The following is a 23,338-nucleotide window of genomic DNA, read 5'->3' as shown; positions in this document are numbered from 1 at the left end:
GGTGGTATTGCTATATTTGTCTCTGTAACTACACTGTTTTTTTTTTTGTTTTTTTCACAGTTGTGGGTGACATTTGACTTACTGAGGTACTCCAGACAAGTGTGCCAAGAAATATGTGACCACCTGAAGATACAACTTTTCAGGATACCCATAAGATCTCCTGTTACTGCAGTACCTGCTCCGGAGAAAAATGGTATGGGTAATGTAAACATACACAACACTGGTGGTGGAACTTCTAGACCATCAAGAAGTAGACATGTAAAGAAATCACAACACTAATGAGAAAATAATAGCGCAAAACTTCCACATTTTAAATTAGTGAAAAATTAAAACAGTTTGACGGGTTTGAATATTAATGTACATATATATAAATTTATATAATCTATATTTTTGTAATTGTTGATCAGATATCACTGCCTGATACATATTTTTATTGACTCTGTCTTTTAAAATATTTAAATAGAAAAAGGCTCAAATTATTGTCCAGAACTAAGCTCTGGCAAATGTCTTTTATCTGTAGTGTTTTTCTTCTTTGTAATAATATTGTTAGTACTGGTGATATTTATTACTTTTGTGTAAAATTTTCATATAATGCAAGAAACTTGCAATAAGTGTGGGAAAATAGTACTTACATTTGTATTTTAGTGTAGCTATTATATATTTGATGAAAATAATACTGCGTGGGAATGTGATTCTGTTAATATCTTAAGTTGAAAAATTTTATTTTGTTGCTTTCATTATTTTCAGGAGTTTTGTTGCTACTTATTTGAATATATTTATGAAACTACTGTACCTGTTTGTGTGACTACGTTTCCTACAGAATGGTTTGTTAGGTGTCTGTCTTGTTGAATCGTTTGTGTGAACATTTATTTATAAAGAATATATTTAGTAGTAACCTCTTGTTGAAAATACATCGGTTCACAGTATTCTTTACATCATATACTCAGTGATCAATTTTGTGGTGCGTGTCGTCGGTACGCTAAGAACAGTTAATAGAGAGAGCACTCTGTGCGCAACACACAATGTGTGTTTGTGATGACTTGTTTTCGCAATTGGAGTGCCTATATATTTTGTAGTTACTCTTTTTGTATTTTTTTTTTTACCCATATTTTTCATAAAATTTGGAAGTAAAGTGATCACAAATGTGATGAGCAGTGTTTTCAGTTGATGCCTGGAATAAATCTGTGATGAGAAGTAGTAGATGTATCTGCTCATACTGCCACCATACCCACCACTCTCCAATCTGCTCATCTGTCTCCAGTTTCAAAATCACAGTCATGCAGGTCCACGAAATTGATCAGAAGATGATACTCTTTCTCCAGGTTAATGATGATAGTAAAATAATATCCCCATTTTTTTGTGTGCAACATGGAAACTGTGTAATGAGAGATTGTGTTTTCTGACAGTGTTGACAAATGATTTGTGATTTGAGTGTCCTTTTCAGTGAGAAGAGTGAATGCAGGTACCCAATCAGAATTAAATACAGCTTTAATAAATGTAACTGACAGGAATTTGCTGTTAAGGTGTTATACAGGGTGTAGAAAAACTATGTATATAAAATTGCAGCGTGTTTAGAGGAGACACTAGGGGAAACACTTTTTTATGTGAACATAAATGTCACAGGTGCATGGTTTCCCCACCAGGGCCATGAGGGTTCTGACGCTATTCATGTTCAGTAACAGTGTTCAAACTGCTGTGTGATGAATATTGTTTCAGAGATGTTGTAAAATGTCATCTGTTCACATTAATGTACATCCGGCATCTGCATCCAGATGATTTTCTAATGAGCTCAAAACAATGAAATATTTTACAAATAATGGTTTCGGCTTCAGGCTAAGGGGCAATCAATTCTTCTGGAATGTATATCAGTGTCGCATACACCAAACCCTTTATCCCCCCCCCACATACACACACACACACAAGCACAAAGAAATCCAATAGAAGTCAAGAGATCATGGTGGCCATGGTACTGACTCACCTCTCTCAATCCAAAAAAAAAAAAAAAAAATAAAAAAAATTGTCTAAATTTTGCCTGACATCAATAGCCAAAAGTGGAGGGTACCCGTCGTGGTGAAATCACAATCGTTGCTTGACTGCTAGTCTACTAGTGTTACATTCTCCAACATTTCTGGTAGTATTTCACACAGAAAGCTATGATAATTTCCTCCGCTGTGCATGTTTGGCAGAAAATAAGGCCCAGTCAGATGGTTGTCAGCCCACACACTTATCTTTGTTGATGTTGGAACTCATAAGTTGACTTACTATTTTTGCCAACTCCCAGATAGGTAGGTTCAGCATCTAAGCCTTCAAGGACCCCTAGTGGGGAAATGGTCCACCTGTAACATTTCTGTCACATTAAAAAGTGTTCCTCGTTTTCTCTTTTAAACGCTCGAAAACTGTGTACACACAATTTTTTTTACACCCTGTATATACATGTTTGGGTTGGTTGTTCAGTTTATGTTCTCTGTTACTGCTCATCATGGCTTAAGAACTGTAAGGAGGCTCAGGTTGTCATGAAGAATATATGGTTCAAGGCCAGGTATAACAGCCTTCTTTACTGTAGAATAAATTGTCAGTGGTTTTTTTTTCTGTAAGTTTAATTCAACATAATTGCCTTGTACTATTCTTCTTGACAATCCTATTGTTTAGAAAACACAATCAGTACTTGGGGTAGGCAAGCTGAAAGTAATTTCAAATTCTCATTTTTGCAAAACTGTCATGGTAACAAAATTTGTCATCTTTGCAACTAATATTAGTAAATGTTTTTTTAATACTATTATATGGAGCTTTGAAGCAAGAAATAGTTTTGTGTTAAGTGACTTTCACAAAATAATGTCTCCAAATACTTTACGTCAGTTTCCAATGTCAGTATTCTCTTTATAAAATTGAAGTGTTTTAGTTTTGTGCTTAAGACTATTAACGTGTATTGAAACACCTTTATTTAACACGGGACTCTTCAGATGTTCATTTGTGCATTTATGATAATGTCCTGTACCATGCAAGTACTGTTTAATCCTCAGAAAGATGTGGCTCATGAAGTACGAGTAACATTACACAATTCTGCATTAAATAGATTATATTTAGAGTTGTTTCAGTTCCTATCTGCGTCATAACAAACTTTGATTTGTACTGTGATGAGTATTTCAAGAAAGATGAGAAGACAGAACATCAAAAACCAAAACAAAAATATCATTCAGCAATTTCTCATTGGCATAGTAAATGATGATCAACATTATTCAGATAAAGATCAGTAAATTGTAACATGATTTAGAAACGTGTATTTAGGGCAGTGGCAGAGGCGGGGGGGGGGGGGGGGGGGGGGGGGGGGGTTGTAAATGTAGTGGATATAGAGGAATACAAATAGGATCATAAGATATTGTTGAGAATAGTTCAGAGCAATTAAGTTTGTGGAAAATCCAGAATGGAACATAATCTTGTCTAAGGGTAGATCATTTTTCACCTAATGTTTTTGAAGAGGTGTGGAGCCAAATACATACACAGAAAGGAGTAGTAAACTGCCAAATTTTGGATGTAATTCTTCTACAGGAGCCTTTTACAGCTCTCCCTCCCTCCCCCTTCCACCCTCTCCCTTCCCTCCCTTCTCCCCTCTTCCTCCCTGTCTCTTCCTCCCACTCCCTTCCCCTTCTCCCTTCCTCCCTCCCCTTCTCCCTTCCTCCCTCCCCTTCTCCCTTCCTCCCTCCCCATCTCCCTTCCTCCCTCCCCCTTATTCCTTCCTCCCTCCCCCTTCTTCCTTCTTCCCTCCCCCTTCTTCCTTCCTCCCTCCCCCTTCTTCCTTCCTCCCTACCCCTCTACCTTCCTCCCTCGTCCCTCCCTCCCCCTCACCCTTCCTCACACATAATATCAGTGTTTGCAGTCAAAGTGTTGTACACACAATATTCTTGTTGCAATCCAAATAATGTTTGGTCAAGGAAGATAATTTATTCGGATGCACATAATTTCAGGCTCATAGGATCAGTGCTTTAGTCCTCACTGCCCTGGGTATTCGACATAGCCATATCTGTGTTCTCTGCCCAGTATTTATGAGATAGTACTCTCAGTGCACAACACTTTAATTTTTATTTCTGTTCTGCCATAAAGCAAGCATCTGATCTGAGAGGAATTTAACCTCTGTCTTAACCAATTGTGTGATATCTGTTAGATGATTATTAAGATCTTATGTGGTGCCAGAGATCCTCCTTAATTTGATTGATTGACAACCTACACATCTTTTGCTGAACCCAACACACACACACACACACACACACACACACACACACAATGCTATTCACCACCTGCAGACGACTGTGTGTGTGGGGGGGCACGAGGTGGGGGGGGGGGGGCACTCGCCACCTGAAGAAGTGAATATTTTCCATCAGTCTACTTCTGAGTGTGCTTGACTGCCGCTCAATGCCTTCTCTATGTGATGAATATCACTCTGTCTTAATTTGTTTAGTAATTCCATTCTTGATTGTGCGGGGGGGGGGGGGGGGTGCAGGTATTTTTTTGTCCGTTTATAAATATGGGAGGACCTTGTGGCCAATACGTGTAACTTCAGGGTAGCTTCTCAATGATTTGCTAACAAATTGAATTCTGTTTTCTTCTTATATTGTTCTTTCTTCATTTCTCTCCATAATCTGTTTCTAACACATTTTTAATCTGTGCAGTTAACTGGGACTATGATCTTGTTTTTATTTATATCAGATGCATCCACTGTAGTTCATAAAATTTGTAAGTGGTATGTAAAAGAGGCTCAAAATATGCAAGAAGCAGTGTCGTTATGAAGTAGGAAAATGTTGATTAAAGTCATAAACTATGAACCATGCTGATTCATGTGAAGAGACAGTATAGTCTATTAACCCTGTTTTTAGGTGCATATGTTTATGTTGTACAATTATTAGTGTGGATGACAGATGTCACAGAACTATTAAAATGTATCTAGAATAAGGAAAATCATTTTTAAAAGACGATTCTTAAATTTATTTGACAAAATCTTAATTATAATTTATACATTTTATTGTCTACAGTGTTCTATTTAATATAATGGACATTATTTCATGACTGCTATATTGATTCCAAGCATATTACACAAATACCTTTGCAATGTTCTCCACACATCTATGTTTTACATTCAGCACTTCTTCCTTGTACTTTTGCCTCTTCCTCTTTCACAGGCATGACAACTCCCTCTGGAGCCTGATGGCTTCTCAAGATCAACCATTTCCTCTTCCTCAACACCAAGTAACAGTCAGATACTCTTCCTTATTTTAACTGCATCTTGGGGATTAGATAATTGGCGTTGTATCTGAGATTTAATCATTTCCCAGACAATATCTACAAAAAATTTCCTTAATGACAATTGAGGTGAACTGACATTGAATTTCAGAATGCAAATTACATCAGTTACACATATGTTCAGAACATAAAAAAATATCACAGGGTCACGAGGCATGGTTGATACAGTGAGTACAGTTTTACTTTTCCTTGGGCACTATGACACAAGAGCATACCTGTCTGTGTTCTTATTTGAGAGCATTTCTTTCAGGATCTCTCATCTTGATTTTCTCATTGTCCACTGTTCCAACATTGTCAGAACCAAATTCATACTTCTTAATTAGACGTCACTTGTTACATTCGTGTTTGTTTCAGAAATAGGTTACACTAATCTCAGCTCATCATCACCAGCAGCATTACTGACACAGGACTTTTCTTTAGGCTGTTGTCCGACATATAGTATGAGGTACATTCCGCCATGCACTGTATGGTGGTTTGCAGAGTATGTGTAAGGACAGTCAAATGAAAACCAAACACCTGCCATTGAATGGTTCCATTTAAAAGTAATCACCACATGCATTAAGACATTTATCCCACTGGGGGATGCAAAGATCAATCCTGTTTCGTAGAACTGATGAATCCACATCCGCACCCAGTCTTGCACTTCCTCGTCCGGCTGAATTCGATGTCTATGCCTGTCTTCCTACAGGTTGCCAAAGATGTGAAAGTTGCACAGGAAAGACCGGGGCTGTACGAAGGGTGTTGTAGTGTTTCCCAACCAAATAGCTGACGTGTAGCCTTTGTCCGATTGGCTATGTAGAGACAGGCATTTTCATGCAACAGGATGATTCTGTCCTACAGCTTCCATGGGCATTTTGACTTCATTGCAGTTTCTCCAAAGTGTCTTCATAGCATTGTGCATTGATTGTGGTTCCACACTAGAACAACTCGATGAACAGAGAGCCCCAGCAATTGAAGGAGGTCATCATGACCTTACCACAATTTGTATGAACAGCTTTCCACTGTTGACTTCGCCATTTGCATTCAGTCTGTCAGAATGCTGTTGGACAGAATCGTCCTGTTGCATGATAACACCCACCACCATACTGCCAATCAGATGCAGGCTACACTTAAGTGATTTGGTTGGGAAACACTGCAACATCCTTTGTACAGCCCAGATCTTTCCTATGTGATTTTCATATCTTTGGTGACCTAAAGAAAGACATACATGAATGTTGGTTTCAGTCTGACCATGAAGTGCAGGAGTGGGCTTGGTTGTGGATCCGTCGGCAGCTGACTGTGTTCTATGAAATAGCAATTGATCATCTGGTCTCCCAGGGCAATAAACGTCTTAACGTGTATGGTGACTAGTTTTGACTGGAACCATTCCGTGGTCCCGTTGTGGCAGGTGTTCAGTTTTTATTGGACTGCCCCTCATATGTAGACATAGATGTAGTTCCAAATTAATTGTGTAGTCAGTCTTAATATCAACCAGACCAAATGTTTTTAATCCTTATTTTTGCCGGTTTACTAGGTATGTTATGCCTAGATGACCAATGCTCCCTAAAAGACAAAAGCTGCTTGTCGAGGGTTACATACTCCCTTGGAGAGAAAAGATCACTAAACTTGCTACCCACAAGTTCAAATACTTCTCTGACGCGAGCTGGTTTATCTTCTACCTGCCAAGAATGATCCATATTTACATTATCTAACCACAAACATCGATACATACATTATCTAACCACAAACATCGATACAGGAAACGAAATATCTTTTCACTCTCACTCAAAGTAAGAAAACAACACACCAGTCCATTGTCTTAAGAGCTATCCCACAGCTGCTGCAAATTCATTCTTCAACAATGCATTTTACCAATGAAGTTAAGCATTCCAGTGAAAGATCTTATCTCTGTGATACTTGTCAATTTTGCATCTCTTTCTCTGGTAAATCTTGAACAAACATTTTTAGTGTCAACATTACAAGAAACAATAATTCGTAATATGTCAACAGTCAGATACAGACTCAAGCCTTCTGTTGGACTCCTTGGAGCCCTAACTTTGCTTTCAGGCAGGTAGATAATTATGTTACTTGCTGAAGTATGGACATTTTTTTCTAGAAACTTTCATGTCCCATCTTGTTACACCATCCTTCCCTTAATAAAATTATGAACTGAACACACCCTTATCAGTCAATTCAAACAAACACCAACAATAAATATACATGTAGTAAAAAGTGCAGCTCCAAAAATCAACACACAGTGTTGTATTCTTGCAACAAATATTACTCGGGGACAACTGTCATCCACATGCTTAGTGTAGGTTTAAGGCTTCACAATACGCTTCTAATAAAGTAAGAAGTGAATATCATGTAGGAAGTATTTAATCTTCAGAAGGAATGCTGGAATGTAAAATGAAGATAGATGTAAAAACAAAGCAAGTCATCAGGATATTCAGCCAAGATTGACTGGGGTGGGAGGCATATGAGAGGAATGGGATGAAAGAGACATTGTTTATATTTCAAATTGATCAGAGTTCAGTAGAGGAGAGGAGACATGTAACTAGCTTAAAGGGCAGAAATCACTAAATAATAGAAGTTGGATATTAAGTATAATGTTAGTGTGACGGGTACAGACATTACTTAAGACACAGTAAGCACTCAAGCTGTATCCCTTCCCCTTCTCCTCTGACCTCTACTGTTTATTTTTGCTTTGTGCTATACCCCTTACTTTGTTCTTTAAATTCCTCCTTGTTGCTCTCATATCTCTCCTCCCTCTAAATATCATTGTCTTTTACAATACCATTTAGTAGCATTCTCTTTTCTAACTTTTGCCTCCTTACTGAAATAGCTCCTTGCGCCAGCCAAGTAACAACTACTTCTTATTAACAGCGTCTCTCTTTTGCTACTGCGCACTTTTCTGTGTCATGTGTTCTAGACATGTGCCTTGATTCCAAGCTTGTACCCTGTAATATGGTGTTACAATCAAAATCTACTTCCTGTACAATTTTTTTATTTTGCAGTTTCAACTTTTTTTCCCCATCAGAAAGGAGATATGTTGTTATATGAAATTTGTTGATAGCAAACTCTCCCCAATCTGAGGTCGAGCTCCCTCTCTGATGACAGGACATTCAACACTAATTTTCCTTCTATTCCTTTTGGTAAAATGTAGTTCGTGAGGGGTTCCTTGGTGTAAATGGAGACACTCCCATTGAAATGATGCCCTCATAATACTACTAGGGAATTGCAACTAGTTAAGTTTGGAATGTTGTAGTGTCATGTGTGTACTTTTGGTCATTCTGTAAGCACAAGTGTTGTCATTAATCCTATAGAAATGTTTTCTTGTAGTCATTATTATCTTTCATTATTTCTTCTCTTCTGCATTTTTCTGTGTGTTTTTACCATTGCAATATGGTGTTAAACATCTGTTCACCTTTTAATTTGTGGTGGAGGTTGCTTTAGTCCATGAATTTCCATGTTGTACTTCTGTTTCAGATCTGAGATTTGTTTTACATACCTGAGATTCATTTCAAATTACTTCTGTTAAAGGAATTTCTTGCACTGATTTGAAAAAGTTCTCATTTTAATGACTCTTTTTAAACTAATAATATGAAGTGAACAGCATTGAAATTCATTACAATCATATGCTTCTCCTCATAAGTGGCAAATGCAGACTGGCATTGGCAATTCTTAGCTTTTGTAAAGTTCAGTGTAAAATCTTCTCTTCAGAGCTGCATGGGAGACATTTGATGAATATGTGTATTTTTAACTTGATACAGCTTTCCTAAATTGAGACAGTAAGTTAATGTGGCAGTTGTTCAGCCCAAAGCTATCAGTTGAATATCTTTCAGAACTGAATCTGTGTACCACTCAGAAATCTGTATTATGTACTTAATTATATAATGTGATTTAGCCAAAAAATAAATATATATGTTAATCACTCCAGAAATTTTTGAGCATGATGCACAGCTTAAATTTTATGAGGTTTATTTTATTTTTCCCATTCTGGCAGCAATGTTCTATTGTAACACTACACTAGTATTTTCGCAGTATTTATTTAACCCCAGTGGTAAGAGAACATTCAGATATGTTAAACTGTTTGTTATAATTGCTTCGGCATTTGTACAAGATGTTTTTTGTTCCCATTATAATGGAGGTTAATACATATGTTGGTTTGTTAAGCATTGTTGTTCATTATTTGCTTATTCCACTCACCTTCTTAAACCTGCAACAGAAACTTCAGTGCAAAATAAAATATTCTACAGAATAAAAAGGATTACTCAATTTTTTGTTCGTAAGTTCAAAATTGTTTGTGTGTGCTAATTTTGTGGCATTGACTGAATGATAGAACTACAAACATAGTCATCACACACATTTAAGTGGCAAAACTAGAGCACCAACATAAATCCATTAGTAAGTCATACAACTACTTTATAAAGCACAAAAAAAGAATTATCATAAAAATTCCTTTTTCTTTTAACTTAATGGTCTTAGTACCTAACATACACAGAACAATCAAGAATGGCAACCACTCCTTTTATTTACATGTAAATTCCAGGTGATTGGTATGTTTCAGTCAATTGGTGTATTGTGCAGAGAGATACATAGCAGCAATGTAACTTCACTAGGTTTTGGCTGAGGTGATTATTTATGTTATCCTCTACCCCAACAGTTTCTTTATTTAATTCTAATTTTTCAACCACTGTTGAAAGCTACCTCTCCTCTCCTGACCTCTCATACTTCTGTTTCTTTGGCCCACACACCATATCCCACTCTGCACTTGAAAGCTATAGTTGAGTTGGCATAAGCTGATCCCTTACTGTTGCAGTGGGTAGGGCATGGCAGCTTAGCTTGCCTATCTCATCAGCAATATAATGCAATTTTGTAAATACCTCTATAGCAACACACTAGTACTGTCACACCTCTGTATATGGCTGCTATTATTTCCTGCAGCCATAAGCGTTTCGCAGTGTAAAGCTGGCAACAGTGCTGTAAGCTGTCGGGGTCTTCTTATGCCATCTCGACTGTAGTAAAATGAAATTTTTTATGCTGTTACATCGGGCAATGCTCCACGTGTCAGCTGTTGGTGAAGGTTGCCTTATTTCTGTTATCTTCTTCTATCCTCGTGTATCTCTATTAATGTATCATTTCAGTGTAAACTTTCTTTTTGGAGTGATCTGATAAGGTATCTTCAGATCCACCCTTCCCCCTTTCTCCTTTCCTCACATCAGTCATCTTTCATTTTAGTTGAGGGCCTGTAACAGATTAAGATATGATTTATTGTGTCACATGCTATATTTGGTTATTGATATTGACAGCAGTGTATATACATCATTTTAAAGTAGATAGAATGTTAGTTTAGATCACTAAAATATTTGTACAAAGTAGTTTTTCATCTATGCACATCCTGCAGTATTTTCGCATTGTAGGTTGACACAGTATTGTCAGTTTACAGTTTCCAAGGTTAGTGGCTCCTTCCCTGGTTGATTCAAAAATTTTATCTGTTACATACTGTAATTTTGATCTATAACAATTCTTTTAGTATGTGAATAACTGGCTGGCAAGGGTGTAACACTTTTCAGTAGGAACATCATTAAAACACTCTTTGCTGCGCTGCTCGAACCAGCTTTTGCCTTAAAGAATAATTATCTTAAGAAAATGATGTTTATGATGCCTTTTTAGTCAGATTTATGTGATAAACAACACCTGCCATAGGACATATTTCAGATGTTTGAAATCTGGTGACTTTTTGGAACAGAGCAGAAGTACAGGAATGCGTGCACACCTCCCACCCCAAGTGGGAGTGTTGAATTTCTCCTATATAAATTTTCAGTTGCAGTCTGACTTTTGTTCCCATATCAAAATGAAATACGGGATTGAGCACCAGATTTTTTGGTTTGGATGACTGTCAGACGACTGCAACGGTTTGTTATGATGCCTGCAGATTTCTTCACCCGCACAATTGGTAAATTGATTGTGTTTGAAATTTTATGTATGGGAAAGTTTCCAGTCAGTGGGTCACTTGTAACAGAAAACAGTTAAATATGTATTAAATGACTGTAAATTGTTACATAATGTTCAGTTGATTCCGATAATTACATAAAATGAAAAAATACATATATCAAACTTAAAGGTATACACACTTAATCTCCAGTGTTGGCAGCTTCAAAAATTTGTTCATCAGTTGAATGAGAGATGTACCATGTATTCAGTAAAATTACACCAGAATTGCTGGCCAGTACTTAACCTACAGGAAAAATTACAGTTGCTGATAGGCACATAGAACAGTACATAACTAATAGTTCTGAAAGCTAGGATAGTGTACCTGTCAGTGGTACTGATTTAGTTACTGGCCAGCAATTCTGTTCTAATTTTTGTAGTTTTGTCAAGAGAATTTCCTTTTGATTAGATGTGTACTCACTCGTGTGCTGTTATCTGTCTAAAGACCAGAATGAAATGAACACAGGGTGCAAATTGCGTGAAAGTATACGTATAACAATGTGACTGTTAAATATCTTGTATTGCATTTCACAGATAGCTGTTGTTGTGCTTCTTTCATCACAAAAATTTCAACAAGAATTAATAGCCAGTTCGTGAAAGTAATGCGTAATACCATGCTGTAAAAAGTGCTTTATGAAATGATAGGTCCTTAATAACTACTACTACATTGGCGCCCGTGGTTGTTTCTTTCATTGTTTGTATTTTCTGAATAATCACTACCTACAAATTTCTGACATTCTTCATCTTTTATTTTTAATAGTGGTGTTATCAGCTACTTTTTCAGGTCGGTAAGGAGGCATGTTGATTCTACTACGTTACGTTTGTAGAGCGATACAGTAGCACATTTTTAACTGTGAAGGAGATTAATACCTGACATCAGTGCCTGAGAAACTCGTTAGTCATTGTTTTCTTGTTAACAGCTAAACCATTATGTTACTGGGAGTCTAATCCTTTTGCGGAAAATTAAAATGTATTTGTATGTGTAATTCATATTCAGAAGATAATTTCTATATTTACAATGGTAAATATTTTGGCTTAAATGACAGCAGTCTATTTTATGAGGAAATAATGTGCTTCATAGTTCCATTGTTATCTGAATTTAAATATTTCCATTTTGTTCCTCATTTCTTGAAGACATAGGGGGGAAAACAGAAACAGAGGGAGAGGTAAGATAGGCAGACAGTGGCTTGATAGCCAGTCTTTGAAACTAGTGGACCATTTTTATTTTATGTAAATGCAAAATATCCCAAAATCAAGTTTTTATAGTTATTCCAACAAAATCTCTTTGTTGAGATAGATCGTGTGATGTGGTATCATTGAAAAATTTAAGAATGAGACTGTCATGCCAGATAGATGGAGTGATTGTTGTACGTCAGGACGGGGACTGTTGAATGTTGTCAGTAGGATATACAGGGTGTCGAATACTTTGAAAAGTGGTTGTATACACCAAAACAAGAAAAAAGCCCAATAAACATGGGCTCTAAAATGCATTCTTAAAGAGCTATGAGCACTAATTCTTCGATACTGTGAAAGACATCTCTTCTTTTGCAAGCTCTTTGCTTTCCATATTTTGGAAGGTGATAGCATGGACCAAAACAAGAAAAAAATGTCCAGTGAACATAGACCCTAAAATGCATACCTTAAGAGCTGTGAGCTCTTGTTCATCTTTGCTACTGTGAAACGTTTCTTCTATTGAATAGTGCTCATAGCTCTTAAGGATGCATTTTAGAGCCTATATTTATCAACATTTTTTTCTTTTTTGGTCCATGTCATTACCTCCTCCCTTTCCCCAATATACGGAATCAAAGAGCTTGCAGTAGAAGAGTTGTGTTTCATAGTACTGAAGATAACAAGTGCTCGTTGCTCATAAAGTATGCATTTTAGAGCTCTTGTTTATGGGACTTTTTTCATGTTTTGGTGGGTACTGCAGTTGGATTCATGAATAATGGCAGCCGAGTTTAGGCTTGTTATGTGCACCTACGTCATGTATTCTCCGACATCGAGTGAGTGTTCAGTAGTGTTCTGAGCACTCTTCTGTGAATGCCGTAGCTAATGAGAGCATTAAATGTAGTGGCAGTGAGTTGTTTACCCAATTTCATCTCCATTTGTTCGGAACTGTCATCACTGATTTTGGTGGTAAGTGATAAATTCTGCATAAGCAAGTGATAATTATAAGTAGCAAGATATATGCTTTCTTCAAGCAGAAAGCATGCACATGCCCATACCGCAACTGTCGCTTTGTCAACAATGCAATCTCCATCCGTGCCTCGACATGCGTGAACTGCCGTCGTTCATGGAATGGACCATACCATCCCTCAAAATATCTGATGCTTTGTTTTTAATAACTTGTATACCTTATCATTAAGCAGAGAAAGTTACAGGTAAAGTTGAAAGCTGTGTGATAAGAACATACAGTCTTACCTAAGCTGTGAAAAATTATGTAGGAAAGTTCTGATAGAATATAAATCATTTAGGAGTAAAGTAGATCATGAATAACAGAAGCATTGATTCGTTGACATGGACAGGTGCACACAAAAGAGAAAGAAAATACGCTAGCTTTTGATATAAATCCTTAAAACACACACACACACACACACACACACACACACACACGTGCCTCTACATTATGCCTGCTGGACACACAATCATGAGAAATTTCTTTAGAATTTAATAGGCTATTAGAGCTAGAAAATGTTACGTATCTCAGTGAATTTCAGAATTTGCACCTAAGGATTTGGCAGTCTTTTCATTAGTTAATCACAGTAAGTTCTTCCCCCTTCATAATGTGAGTTTAATCTGTGGGAAAATGTGTTTGTTGAAAATTGTAGCATAGTTCAAATTCCATTTTAGGTTCTGAAATAACCCTACTGGTTGAGTCAAATCATAGATCAGACGAAATCAATGGGAGACAATCTGTGATAGAACCTCTCTGGTAAAGGTCATTTATCTTCACACCAACCTACTTTTCTAATTACGCACAGCTGATGGTTGTCCTTATTCGCAATTGCAAATTCACTTAATGGACTTTTCTAAACAGTTTCTGCACACTGTAGGTGTAATCTGTGAATTGCTCAGATATCAGTGGTTAAATAATTGTGTTACAGATACTGATAACAAATGCGAGCAGTACGTTACACAGTCTTACCAGACAAACAATAGGTCATTGTATACACGACTGTTTAGCTGCTCCCCATCTGTATCCAAAACTCCCTCTCAGCAATTTTCTCCTAGTGATGTGATCCCTTCGTGGCAGCTAATGCCTCCCTTTTCCTCTCCTTTCTGTCATTATTTCAATCTTTCACTAATTCGTACCAAAGGCTCCGCCCCTTGCCCCTCCCCCTCCCTACTACCTCTCCCTCCCTCCCCTTTCCTCCTCCATCTCTCTCACTCCTTCCTAACACCCTCCTTCTCTCGCTCCTTCATAATTATTTCTTTTTATTCCATATATTTTGCTAACCATCTTTCTGTTTCCTTTTCTCTGCAACCATTTTTAGTTATTATCAATGTACTTATACCCTTGTGCACCAGTTTCAAACTTGGCCCGTACATAGAAAGTAGTGCTACAGTGTAGCACGGGAGCTAACTGTGAGAAACATGCAGCAACATGAACCCCACAAATGACAGTTTTACTTAAGGTCAGTAATGGTACTGACTTCACTATGATTTATTATGGTCCTATGGGCATTACAAAAGGCAGGACATGGTTCTAAATGGTGTGTTAACACCACAGACAGCAGTGCATTTTCTGCATTATGTTCTTGGCTGGCTACCAGGTTGATAGGGAGTTCTTATAGGAAGGTGTTCTTTTCCTCTACGTACACAGTTGACGACTGCTGTATGGTCATTGCTGCATGTAGTTATGCTGCAATACAACTCTCCAATGCAACCTGCAAGCACTTGCTGCGATTTAAACCATGGGAACATGCAGGCCAGGTCAGTCCCTTCACTAAATATCCTCTTGTTCAAAAAGCTGCTCCACTTGTACAGTTCAATGCGGTTGTGCATTGCCCCACATAAAAATGAAGTTAGGGTGAAATATGCCCCTGAAGAGCCTCACATGGGGAAGGAGTACAATGTCACAATAATGTTGACCAGTGCGTATACCATGTTAGAAGATTTGGGGGTCACTATGTCCATGCAACATTACGCCTCACCATACCATAACACTGAAACCACCTAAGTGATCATGTTCCTGGGTGCATTACCTGAGGGCACATATAATGTTGCATAGGTGTATGAACTTCCAAATATTTGAACACGGTACACTTACCCTTCAATGCTATTGTGACAGAGTAGCTTCCCACGTCCATCTTTTCAGGGATGCTTTTGGCCATGACTTCATTTTTATGGATTTCAATGTGTAACCACAGCGAACTGTGTAGGTGAGGGAGTTCTTGGAATGAGAGGATATTTGGCAAATGACTGGTTTCACCTACCCATTCCCCCCACTCAAATTCCTTTGAGCATGTGTGGAGTGTGTTGGGGAGACATTTTGCAGCACATTCACGTGCACCAAGGACCATCCAGCAGCTGTCAAAAGAACTCGTTATCAATCTTGTGGCCAGCATGGAACAACGTTGCATAGTGTGCATTGCTTTCTGTAGTGATCACACACACTATTAAGAATCATGTCCCACCTTTCATGAATTCCAGGGTACCATCACGAAACACAGTGACTTTATTGTAATTATTGTCTTTCAATGAAAGTGTCATTTATCTACATCTCATTGGTATTTATTTCATTTATCTTCTGTACTATAACGTAGCACTTCTTTCTATGTATTCTCCAATTGTCATCGATCTTTGTTTCTTGGCTGTGACACGTGATGCAAAATTTACTTTTGTCCTTGAGTTCTGCACATAAGTGTATTATTATATGTTATATTTTCTTGACCATCATATGACATGTGTTAAGTGTAGTGTATAGTTCAGTTGAAGTATATTTGTTATGAGTTGGAAGATCATTTATTTCTGCAAAATATTGTTGTTTGCCTTGAATTCATTACATATTCATAAATGTTAAGTTTCTGTGAGTAATTATATAGACAAAAGATTTTTCTGAATATTGTGATTTTGAGGTCAGTTGTAAACCTTTCGGAGTCTGGTGTCCTTGTAATTTTGGCATGATCATGTCAAATATATTATCAGAATACAAATTATGTACTAAAAATATCATACATACCACCATTTTCAATAATTGTTTCAGTACTATATTTGTTGTCTTTGTCATTTATTATGATGTGGACTAGAGGGTAAACATGACCCCCAAAAGGCTGGAGGATGGGGGAAGGAGGAGAAGTTAGTCTGATTGTGTGTTCCCCACAATTTATGTGAGTCATTTTATGAAACACAAAGTTCTGGCCAGTTTTTTCTTAAACATAATATAATCTAAGTGTAAACTTAATTTCTCTTCATAGGGGTGTGATAAGAATTTAAATTTTAAAATAAAAAAGCTAAATTATGTAAATACCTGCCTTACATTCCAGAGCAGTTTCAAGTATGAATATTACACATATCGAGACTTAACATTCATAGTGAGGATGGATTGTTTTTGTACTTGGTACATTCCATCACACATCAAACAGAAATTTTCATGGAGAAAATGCAGATGTAGAAACAAGTAATACCTCTTATGTTGTGTTATGAGAATTTTTAGTCTAATCTTTATTTACTTCCCAGTGATCATTTTACAGGAAATAGACCTTTCATATGTACATAGGTGTTGTGTTGCCCAGGGTACAGCTACAATATTAAATACTAAAATCAATATTGTTCATAACAGTGAAAGAGTACAGCCACAATCTTCAATACTAAAATCACCATTGTCCATACTGTTGAACTCCATTAGATTGAATAGGTGAAGGTATAGTTTTTTGACATCCAGTTTTATACTTTTATTTAGAAATTTTTAAATGGTGTGGATCAAGCAGAGAAAGGAACTTTATTAAAAAAATGTAGGGCATTCACTTTGTGGAAGTTTTATGTTCTTGCTAGTTTGTGCCTTGGAATCAATGTTTGTCTTACTTCCGGTATCATGTTCGTAATTGCTTCCCTGACAATACATTCTTTAACATTGTTCCTGACATTGAATGCAAAGACATACAGATGCAGAGATTCGTAACTGTTAGTGCTGTGGGCCTACTAAAAAGAGAGTGACACTATCCGTATTGCAGGCCTTATGTATAATATTTAAAATTTTACTGGTGTGAGGGGTATGTGCCTGCCTTATGTGTTGTATGAACATTTTTTTGATTTTTTAAAAATATTACTGATATAAGAGTAAGCTATATGAGATATGTTACTGAAAGAGCCCGAAATACGTCAGTGATTATTTTGGAATGCAATTGATGCAGGGAGAAAGGTGAAGACATTTGAGCTACCATAAATAAATGACCAATTTCATTGAACTTTGAGACACATTAGTGTTACAATTTTTAAAAAGTGTAGTCCTGTAGTTACATTGCCAGCTAACAATCACAGAACAGAAGTTTAATGACTAAGCCAAATTCACTACATATGAAAGAATCAGCAAAGGTTGGAATGGCCTGTAAAGGGGCAATCAGTAAATACATGTCAGATAGAAAGTGGAAGTATATTCTTTGTTTCTTTATCTGTCTTCATTGCATTCACATGTTCCCTCCCTCACATTGTTGCATGTGCCGTCCCCCTCCATGCTGTTACCTCCCTCCTGTGTTTTCGCGTTCTGCGTCAGTGGGAAGAGGAGTGGCTGGCAGTCGGTGAAAATAAGCTGCGTCTGGTCAAGTCCACCACGCGGCCATGGCGTACGTCCTACCAGTCATGCAGGCGGGATGAGGTTCTCCTCAATCGCCTCCGCATCGGGCACAGTCCCTTAACGCATGGTTTTTTACTCTGGTGGGAGGACCCCCCAATCTGCAGTGCTTATGGGGTCCAGATTACTGTCCGCCACATTTTACTTGACTGTCTTTTATTCTCTGACCAGAGGGCTGTGGTTTCTTTGCCACCGGATTTGCCCTCTGTTTTACAAGATGACGCAACGGCTGTAGTTAAGGTCTTACGGTTTTGTGTCCTGTCCAATTTGTTGCCTCGGATTTTAGGGAGAGGGTTTTAATGTGCTGCTGGGTGACTGGCTCACCCAGGTTTTAGGTAAGAGGTCAGCCAGTCACGATTACCTCCTTGTTTCCCGTCGGTTTCTGTTCTCTTTTCCTTGTTTCCCTTCCTTTTTAGTGTGTTCCTTCTCCTCTTGTTTTGCCTCTGTATGTGAGGATTTGGAACTGCGACAGGTCTGTGTCTTTTAGCCGTTCTCCTTGTTCGCTGTTCGTCTTAGTCCCTTCACTGCATGTGTTCCTGTTTTTATGCGTTTGGGCGCTGATGACCACGCTGTTTAGCGCCCGTAAACCTCAAACACACACACACACACACACTTCATTGCATTCATAACAAAATGTAAATTCCTGGATGGAATAATACGAAAAATAAAGAAAAGTCAACTAGTCACTTAGAACTAACTGATACGTGGCACATAGAAATAAGCAACAGAAAACTATTTATACCAGCTTTCGAGATTTTGCTGTTTCACTAGAGATGGTACATACATTCACAAATACAACCATACAGACGCCCTACTGTACACATCCATGGACATCACAGTACTCGTTGCATTCACATGTTTCCTAAGTATAATAGTGAAACATCTGTGTGTGATGATTACTCTTAGTCATAAAGTCTCCTTCGACCATCTAATGGGAAAATAGTTACTGGTGTAAGGTGAGCATGTGGTAGTGTTTGCTTCATATTAAGAAACATTATTAAAAATTAGCTATATACCATTAGGTGTTGCATTTTATTATATAGTACACATTTGACAAATTATCACTACAAGCCATTTATATTTTCTGTATATTCATTTTTATTCCCTTGCAGCCTGACATCATTATAAGGTGCTACTGTAATGTGGCTGATATCAGTTTTTCACTGGTACTGTAAACATAAAGGATTTCAAACAAGAATCTCAAACATTTGCTGTGGATATTGGCAATGTTCTCATTGATTATCTTCATCAAATGAGTGACGGTGAAAGTTACTGAATGTGAGCAACAATCACGTGTGATTGAGTTACTTGTGTAGGTACTGTGGGATGGCCCTTCAGCAATTACATTTTTTGCTGTTATATGAGCTGCGGATATTGTTGGCACCTCTTCATAAATTTCAAACTCATTTTATATGGTTGCTTAATTTTATGTCCAATGAAGAATTTCTGCAAACAATAAATACAGCACAATTGTAATTATAGTCTTTCCAAGGTCAGTGGAGCCCATTCTCCACCAGCTATTTATCAGTGGTACATAATCTATTCCAAAGAGGGTACAAGAAAGGTTTGTGTGTCACTGTCTAAGGCCATCACCAGTGCAAGTAGTCCATCCCAAGAGAATCCAAATATTTACTGATAGACACTACATTTCTTCATTTCACAGCTGGGAGATCAGCACAGCTCAAACTCAATATATACGGATCTGACAGTTAAAATTCAGCCTAGACGATACGCTGATATGATGCTGTACGCATGACCATGTTACTTGGTCAAATCATTGCTGTGTCAGTAGTGCTGGACGCGAAGCATGAGCTCCATTGATGCTGCACTGTTGATTCTCATGTGACCAGCTGGTAGGATTTCTGAGTTAGCCGCAATGTTTTCCTCTGACCAGGACATCAAATAAACGAGCACTGCTGAATTTATTCTGTTGCTTAAGATTTTTTTTTTATTCCAGTTACAAATTACAGAATCATTTTTTATGTAGTAGGTTTTTAATTTCAGTCAGTACTGACCATATTCAGACATGAGAACACACATCTTGTTACTCATATCAAGTTGGTATGTGTAAAACTTGTATTGCCTTGTCTGTGTGTGAAATTTGCATTTCAATTAGCTGTCAATCAATACAAAGTGTGAAAACTTTCTGTAAACTTTTTAATAATTTTTGTAGAGTGATAATTTCTGAGATATCATGTATTGTGGGAGTAACTTTATGCTGTGCATTTATAAAATCTACCGCATACCTGTGCAAGAATACAGTACGTCTGTTCTTTAAGTACCTTAATTCTAGATGATAGTATTTGCACAGAATAAAAAGTTTTTCTTTTTTCCTTAGGTAGCTTAAGGAAACATCCAATTCGTGTGTGGCTTCTTTGGAGTAACTGTTTTATAGATAAATGCATGCATTTGGTAAAGACAAGTGTTTTGTATTTATGTGGTGCATTTGGCAATGGAATTAGTGTGTTGCATGTGTGCATGCTTCTCTTGTGTCGAAATTGTACCGTTTACCTTGTAGGAGTGTTGTTCATGTGTTTCATTGTGTATTGCCTCCTGTAATGTTGTGTGTGAATGATTAGCGGTATTATTAATTTCTATTGCAGCATCAGCAGAGACGCCTCAAGAAAATGATTCTTGCTCAAGTGACGATGACAGTCACCCACTATTAGATGCACAAGATCATACAATATCCTGAAATTTAGACTTCTTGAAATGTGTGTGCGTGTTACGGTTTGTTCTCAAGTACAGCATGCGGTTTCAGGAATTTCTTGCTTTTGCAGTGTAACAGTGACTTACTTGACAGCTAAATGACTCATAATATGCATGGCAGTAATGAGAGAGAAATTGGCTATTGCAATTTTTTCATAGCAGTCTTATCAGGATTGCTCTAAAAGGTAAGAATATTTGTGTCTAAGATAGATGGTTCAGTATTTTTAAAATATCTAAGGTCATGTGCCTTATGTCAAATGCTGCTGATGTTGCACATAGCCAGCATTTGAAAACTCATTTTTATTGGAAGATGAGTTTTTTTCAATTTGCCCCAGTCCTTTGCTTCGGTGTTTCAAGCTTCTGTTTCATGGTGTGGATAGTTCTCATTGTATACACAAAAGTAGCAACTTACAATGATTGTACATTATTTATACCAATTGCAGAATGCAAAGGGCAAACAATTGTCATTGTTAAAAATGCCCAAAAACTTACATCAATGGGATTGCATGAACCCATTAAGTACCTGCGTGTTGTCTGCATTCGTTGTGTGGAAATGTGTGGAAGTCTTTCATGTATATTTTTATCCTGAATTTGTTTTTTGTGTAATGATATGATAGGAACAAATGGTCAGATATAAAATAGATATTGCTTATTGGTTTATAAAACGGAGTTTGCTTGGTAAAACCTGTGCATTTCTTCCCAAAATGAACTGCAGCTCATTAGGAATAAATTTCAATGTTGTTAAGTATTTCAGTGGTACACAAAAAAGCAGTGTTGTTTTTAGAAATTCAGTCAATGTTTTGTTACTTCTGTATGATTGAATTTATTTAACACTTTATCATAATCTTCCTATAGTTGAGAAGACTTTGTTATATAAGCTTCAGTAACTGCAAGAAGTTGTTGTAAGGACACAGGCACAATAGAAAGGCTTGAGGTGTGGTGGTCTTTGAGGCTTCACAACTTTTCTTATTTAACTAAAGCATGTAAACCAAGTAAATACTCTGTAAGCTGCCAGATAACAGTTTATTAATGAAACATTAAGTCTTTCATTATATAACAATATCCAGAAAAATATATTGTAAATTGTGACCTTTATTTTACTTTACATTACATCATTCACAAAATGTGAACTGCATACACGGATTGAGTGACACATTTTGCAAAGTAGTTTTTCCTCTTTTTCCTGCAACTCCTCTCCCACCCCCTCCCCCATTCCCAGTCTACTTCAGGAGGTTCTCAATGACTTAAACACAGTTGCATATAGGTCAACATTGAAGTAGAGTTGCAAAAAGTTGCATTAATTTTTTGACAAATTTTTATGTAGAAATTGTGTACATTTAAAACATCTCATTTCAAAGTGCATATTGTTTTTACCTTTTTTTTACTCCAGTTAGTAATTTGTTTTGATGTGTCATATTCACTGTAACAATGCTAAATTCTTTGAAAGTAAAAGATTCTCATGCAAATCCTCTGGGAATGTTTTATTAGAAAATAACATAACATACATTTTATGGCTCACTTTGGAAGCCTAGTGACTAGTTTCCTTATTTAATGAGTTCTTGCTTCTTGCTAGTACTTAACAAAGGAAAAAAATGTATTATTTCAGATTATGGAGTTTCACCTTGAATTTGTTAGATTTTTACAGCAAATAAAAAAAATTTGCTTGAACGTATTAGTGGATACTTATTTGTCACAGTCAAGCAAAGACAGTGCTGCATAATCTCTCTCTCTCTCTCTCTCTCTCTCTCTCTCTCTCTCTCTCTCTCTCTCTCTCTCTCTCTCTCTCTCCCTCCCCCTGCCCCTCCCTCCCCCCTCTCTCACTCTCTCCCCTCCCCCTCTCCATCGCCCTGTCTGTCTCCCTCCCCCTCACCATCTCCCTGTCTGCCTCCTTCGCCCCTTTGCCCCTCCCTCCCCCTCCCCTCCCTCCCCGCCCCCACCCTGCCTTTCGTACACACCATAGGAATCTACAAGTATTTGCAAACTCTAAGCAAGAAAAGGATCTTGGTGAACATGATTTCCATCAGCTTCATTACTTTAGAACCCTGTATCAGTTTTGAAGTTCAAGTATGATAAAACTGAAAAGTTAATTATTTCAATTTTGCAAGAAAACCAGCTGAGCTGGTACAATGGTTAAGGCACTAAAATCACATTTGGAAGGACTAGGATTCAAACCCCTCCAGCCATCCAAATTTGGTTTACAAAGATTATCTTAAAATATTCAAGACAATTGTTGGGATGCTTCCTCTGACAATGGTGCAATATATTTCCTTCTTCATCATTGCAAAATCTAAGCTTGTATTCAGTCCAAAGGCATCATTGATCAGTTTTTAAAACCCTCATCTTCTTCCTTTTTCATAGCAAGAAAGGATACAACTCTCACCCTCTGCAATCTGTATACTGTAAGAATCCAACTACTACTACTGCTTCAGTTATACATTTTTTCTGTCACTGAAAAATGCAATGACGAATATGGTTTGTGTTATCGTTCACATTTTTTATGTTTGTACATAAAGTTTCAAGCATCTCCTTCTTTCTTTTGTAGTGATCACAGTTACACCTGTGCAAACTTGTTAA

The 23,338-nt window shown here is 37.3% G+C and overlaps 1 protein-coding gene across 3 annotated transcripts in view; it reads left to right on the top strand.

Moving 5' to 3' along the window:
- LOC126474107 (cholinephosphotransferase 1) overlaps window positions 1–22,584 on the top strand; it is a 168,942-nt gene extending 146,358 nt beyond the window's left edge. For all 3 annotated transcript variants that reach the window (XM_050101531.1, XM_050101530.1, XM_050101529.1), the window contains 2 exons: window positions 61–193; window positions 20,659–22,584. In XM_050101531.1, the coding sequence (XP_049957488.1) occupies window positions 61–193; window positions 20,659–20,750 (225 nt within the window). In that variant the 3' untranslated portion in view covers window positions 20,751–22,584. The remainder of the gene's footprint in view (window positions 1–60; window positions 194–20,658) is intronic.
- The last annotated feature ends 754 nt before the right edge of the window (window positions 22,585–23,338 follow it).

Source organism: Schistocerca serialis, chromosome 4 (genome assembly GCF_023864345.2).
Source record: "Schistocerca serialis cubense isolate TAMUIC-IGC-003099 chromosome 4, iqSchSeri2.2, whole genome shotgun sequence".
In the NCBI taxonomy this organism is placed as follows: domain Eukaryota; kingdom Metazoa; phylum Arthropoda; class Insecta; order Orthoptera; family Acrididae; genus Schistocerca; species Schistocerca serialis.
This window is presented reverse-complemented; position numbering and strand designations above follow the sequence as displayed.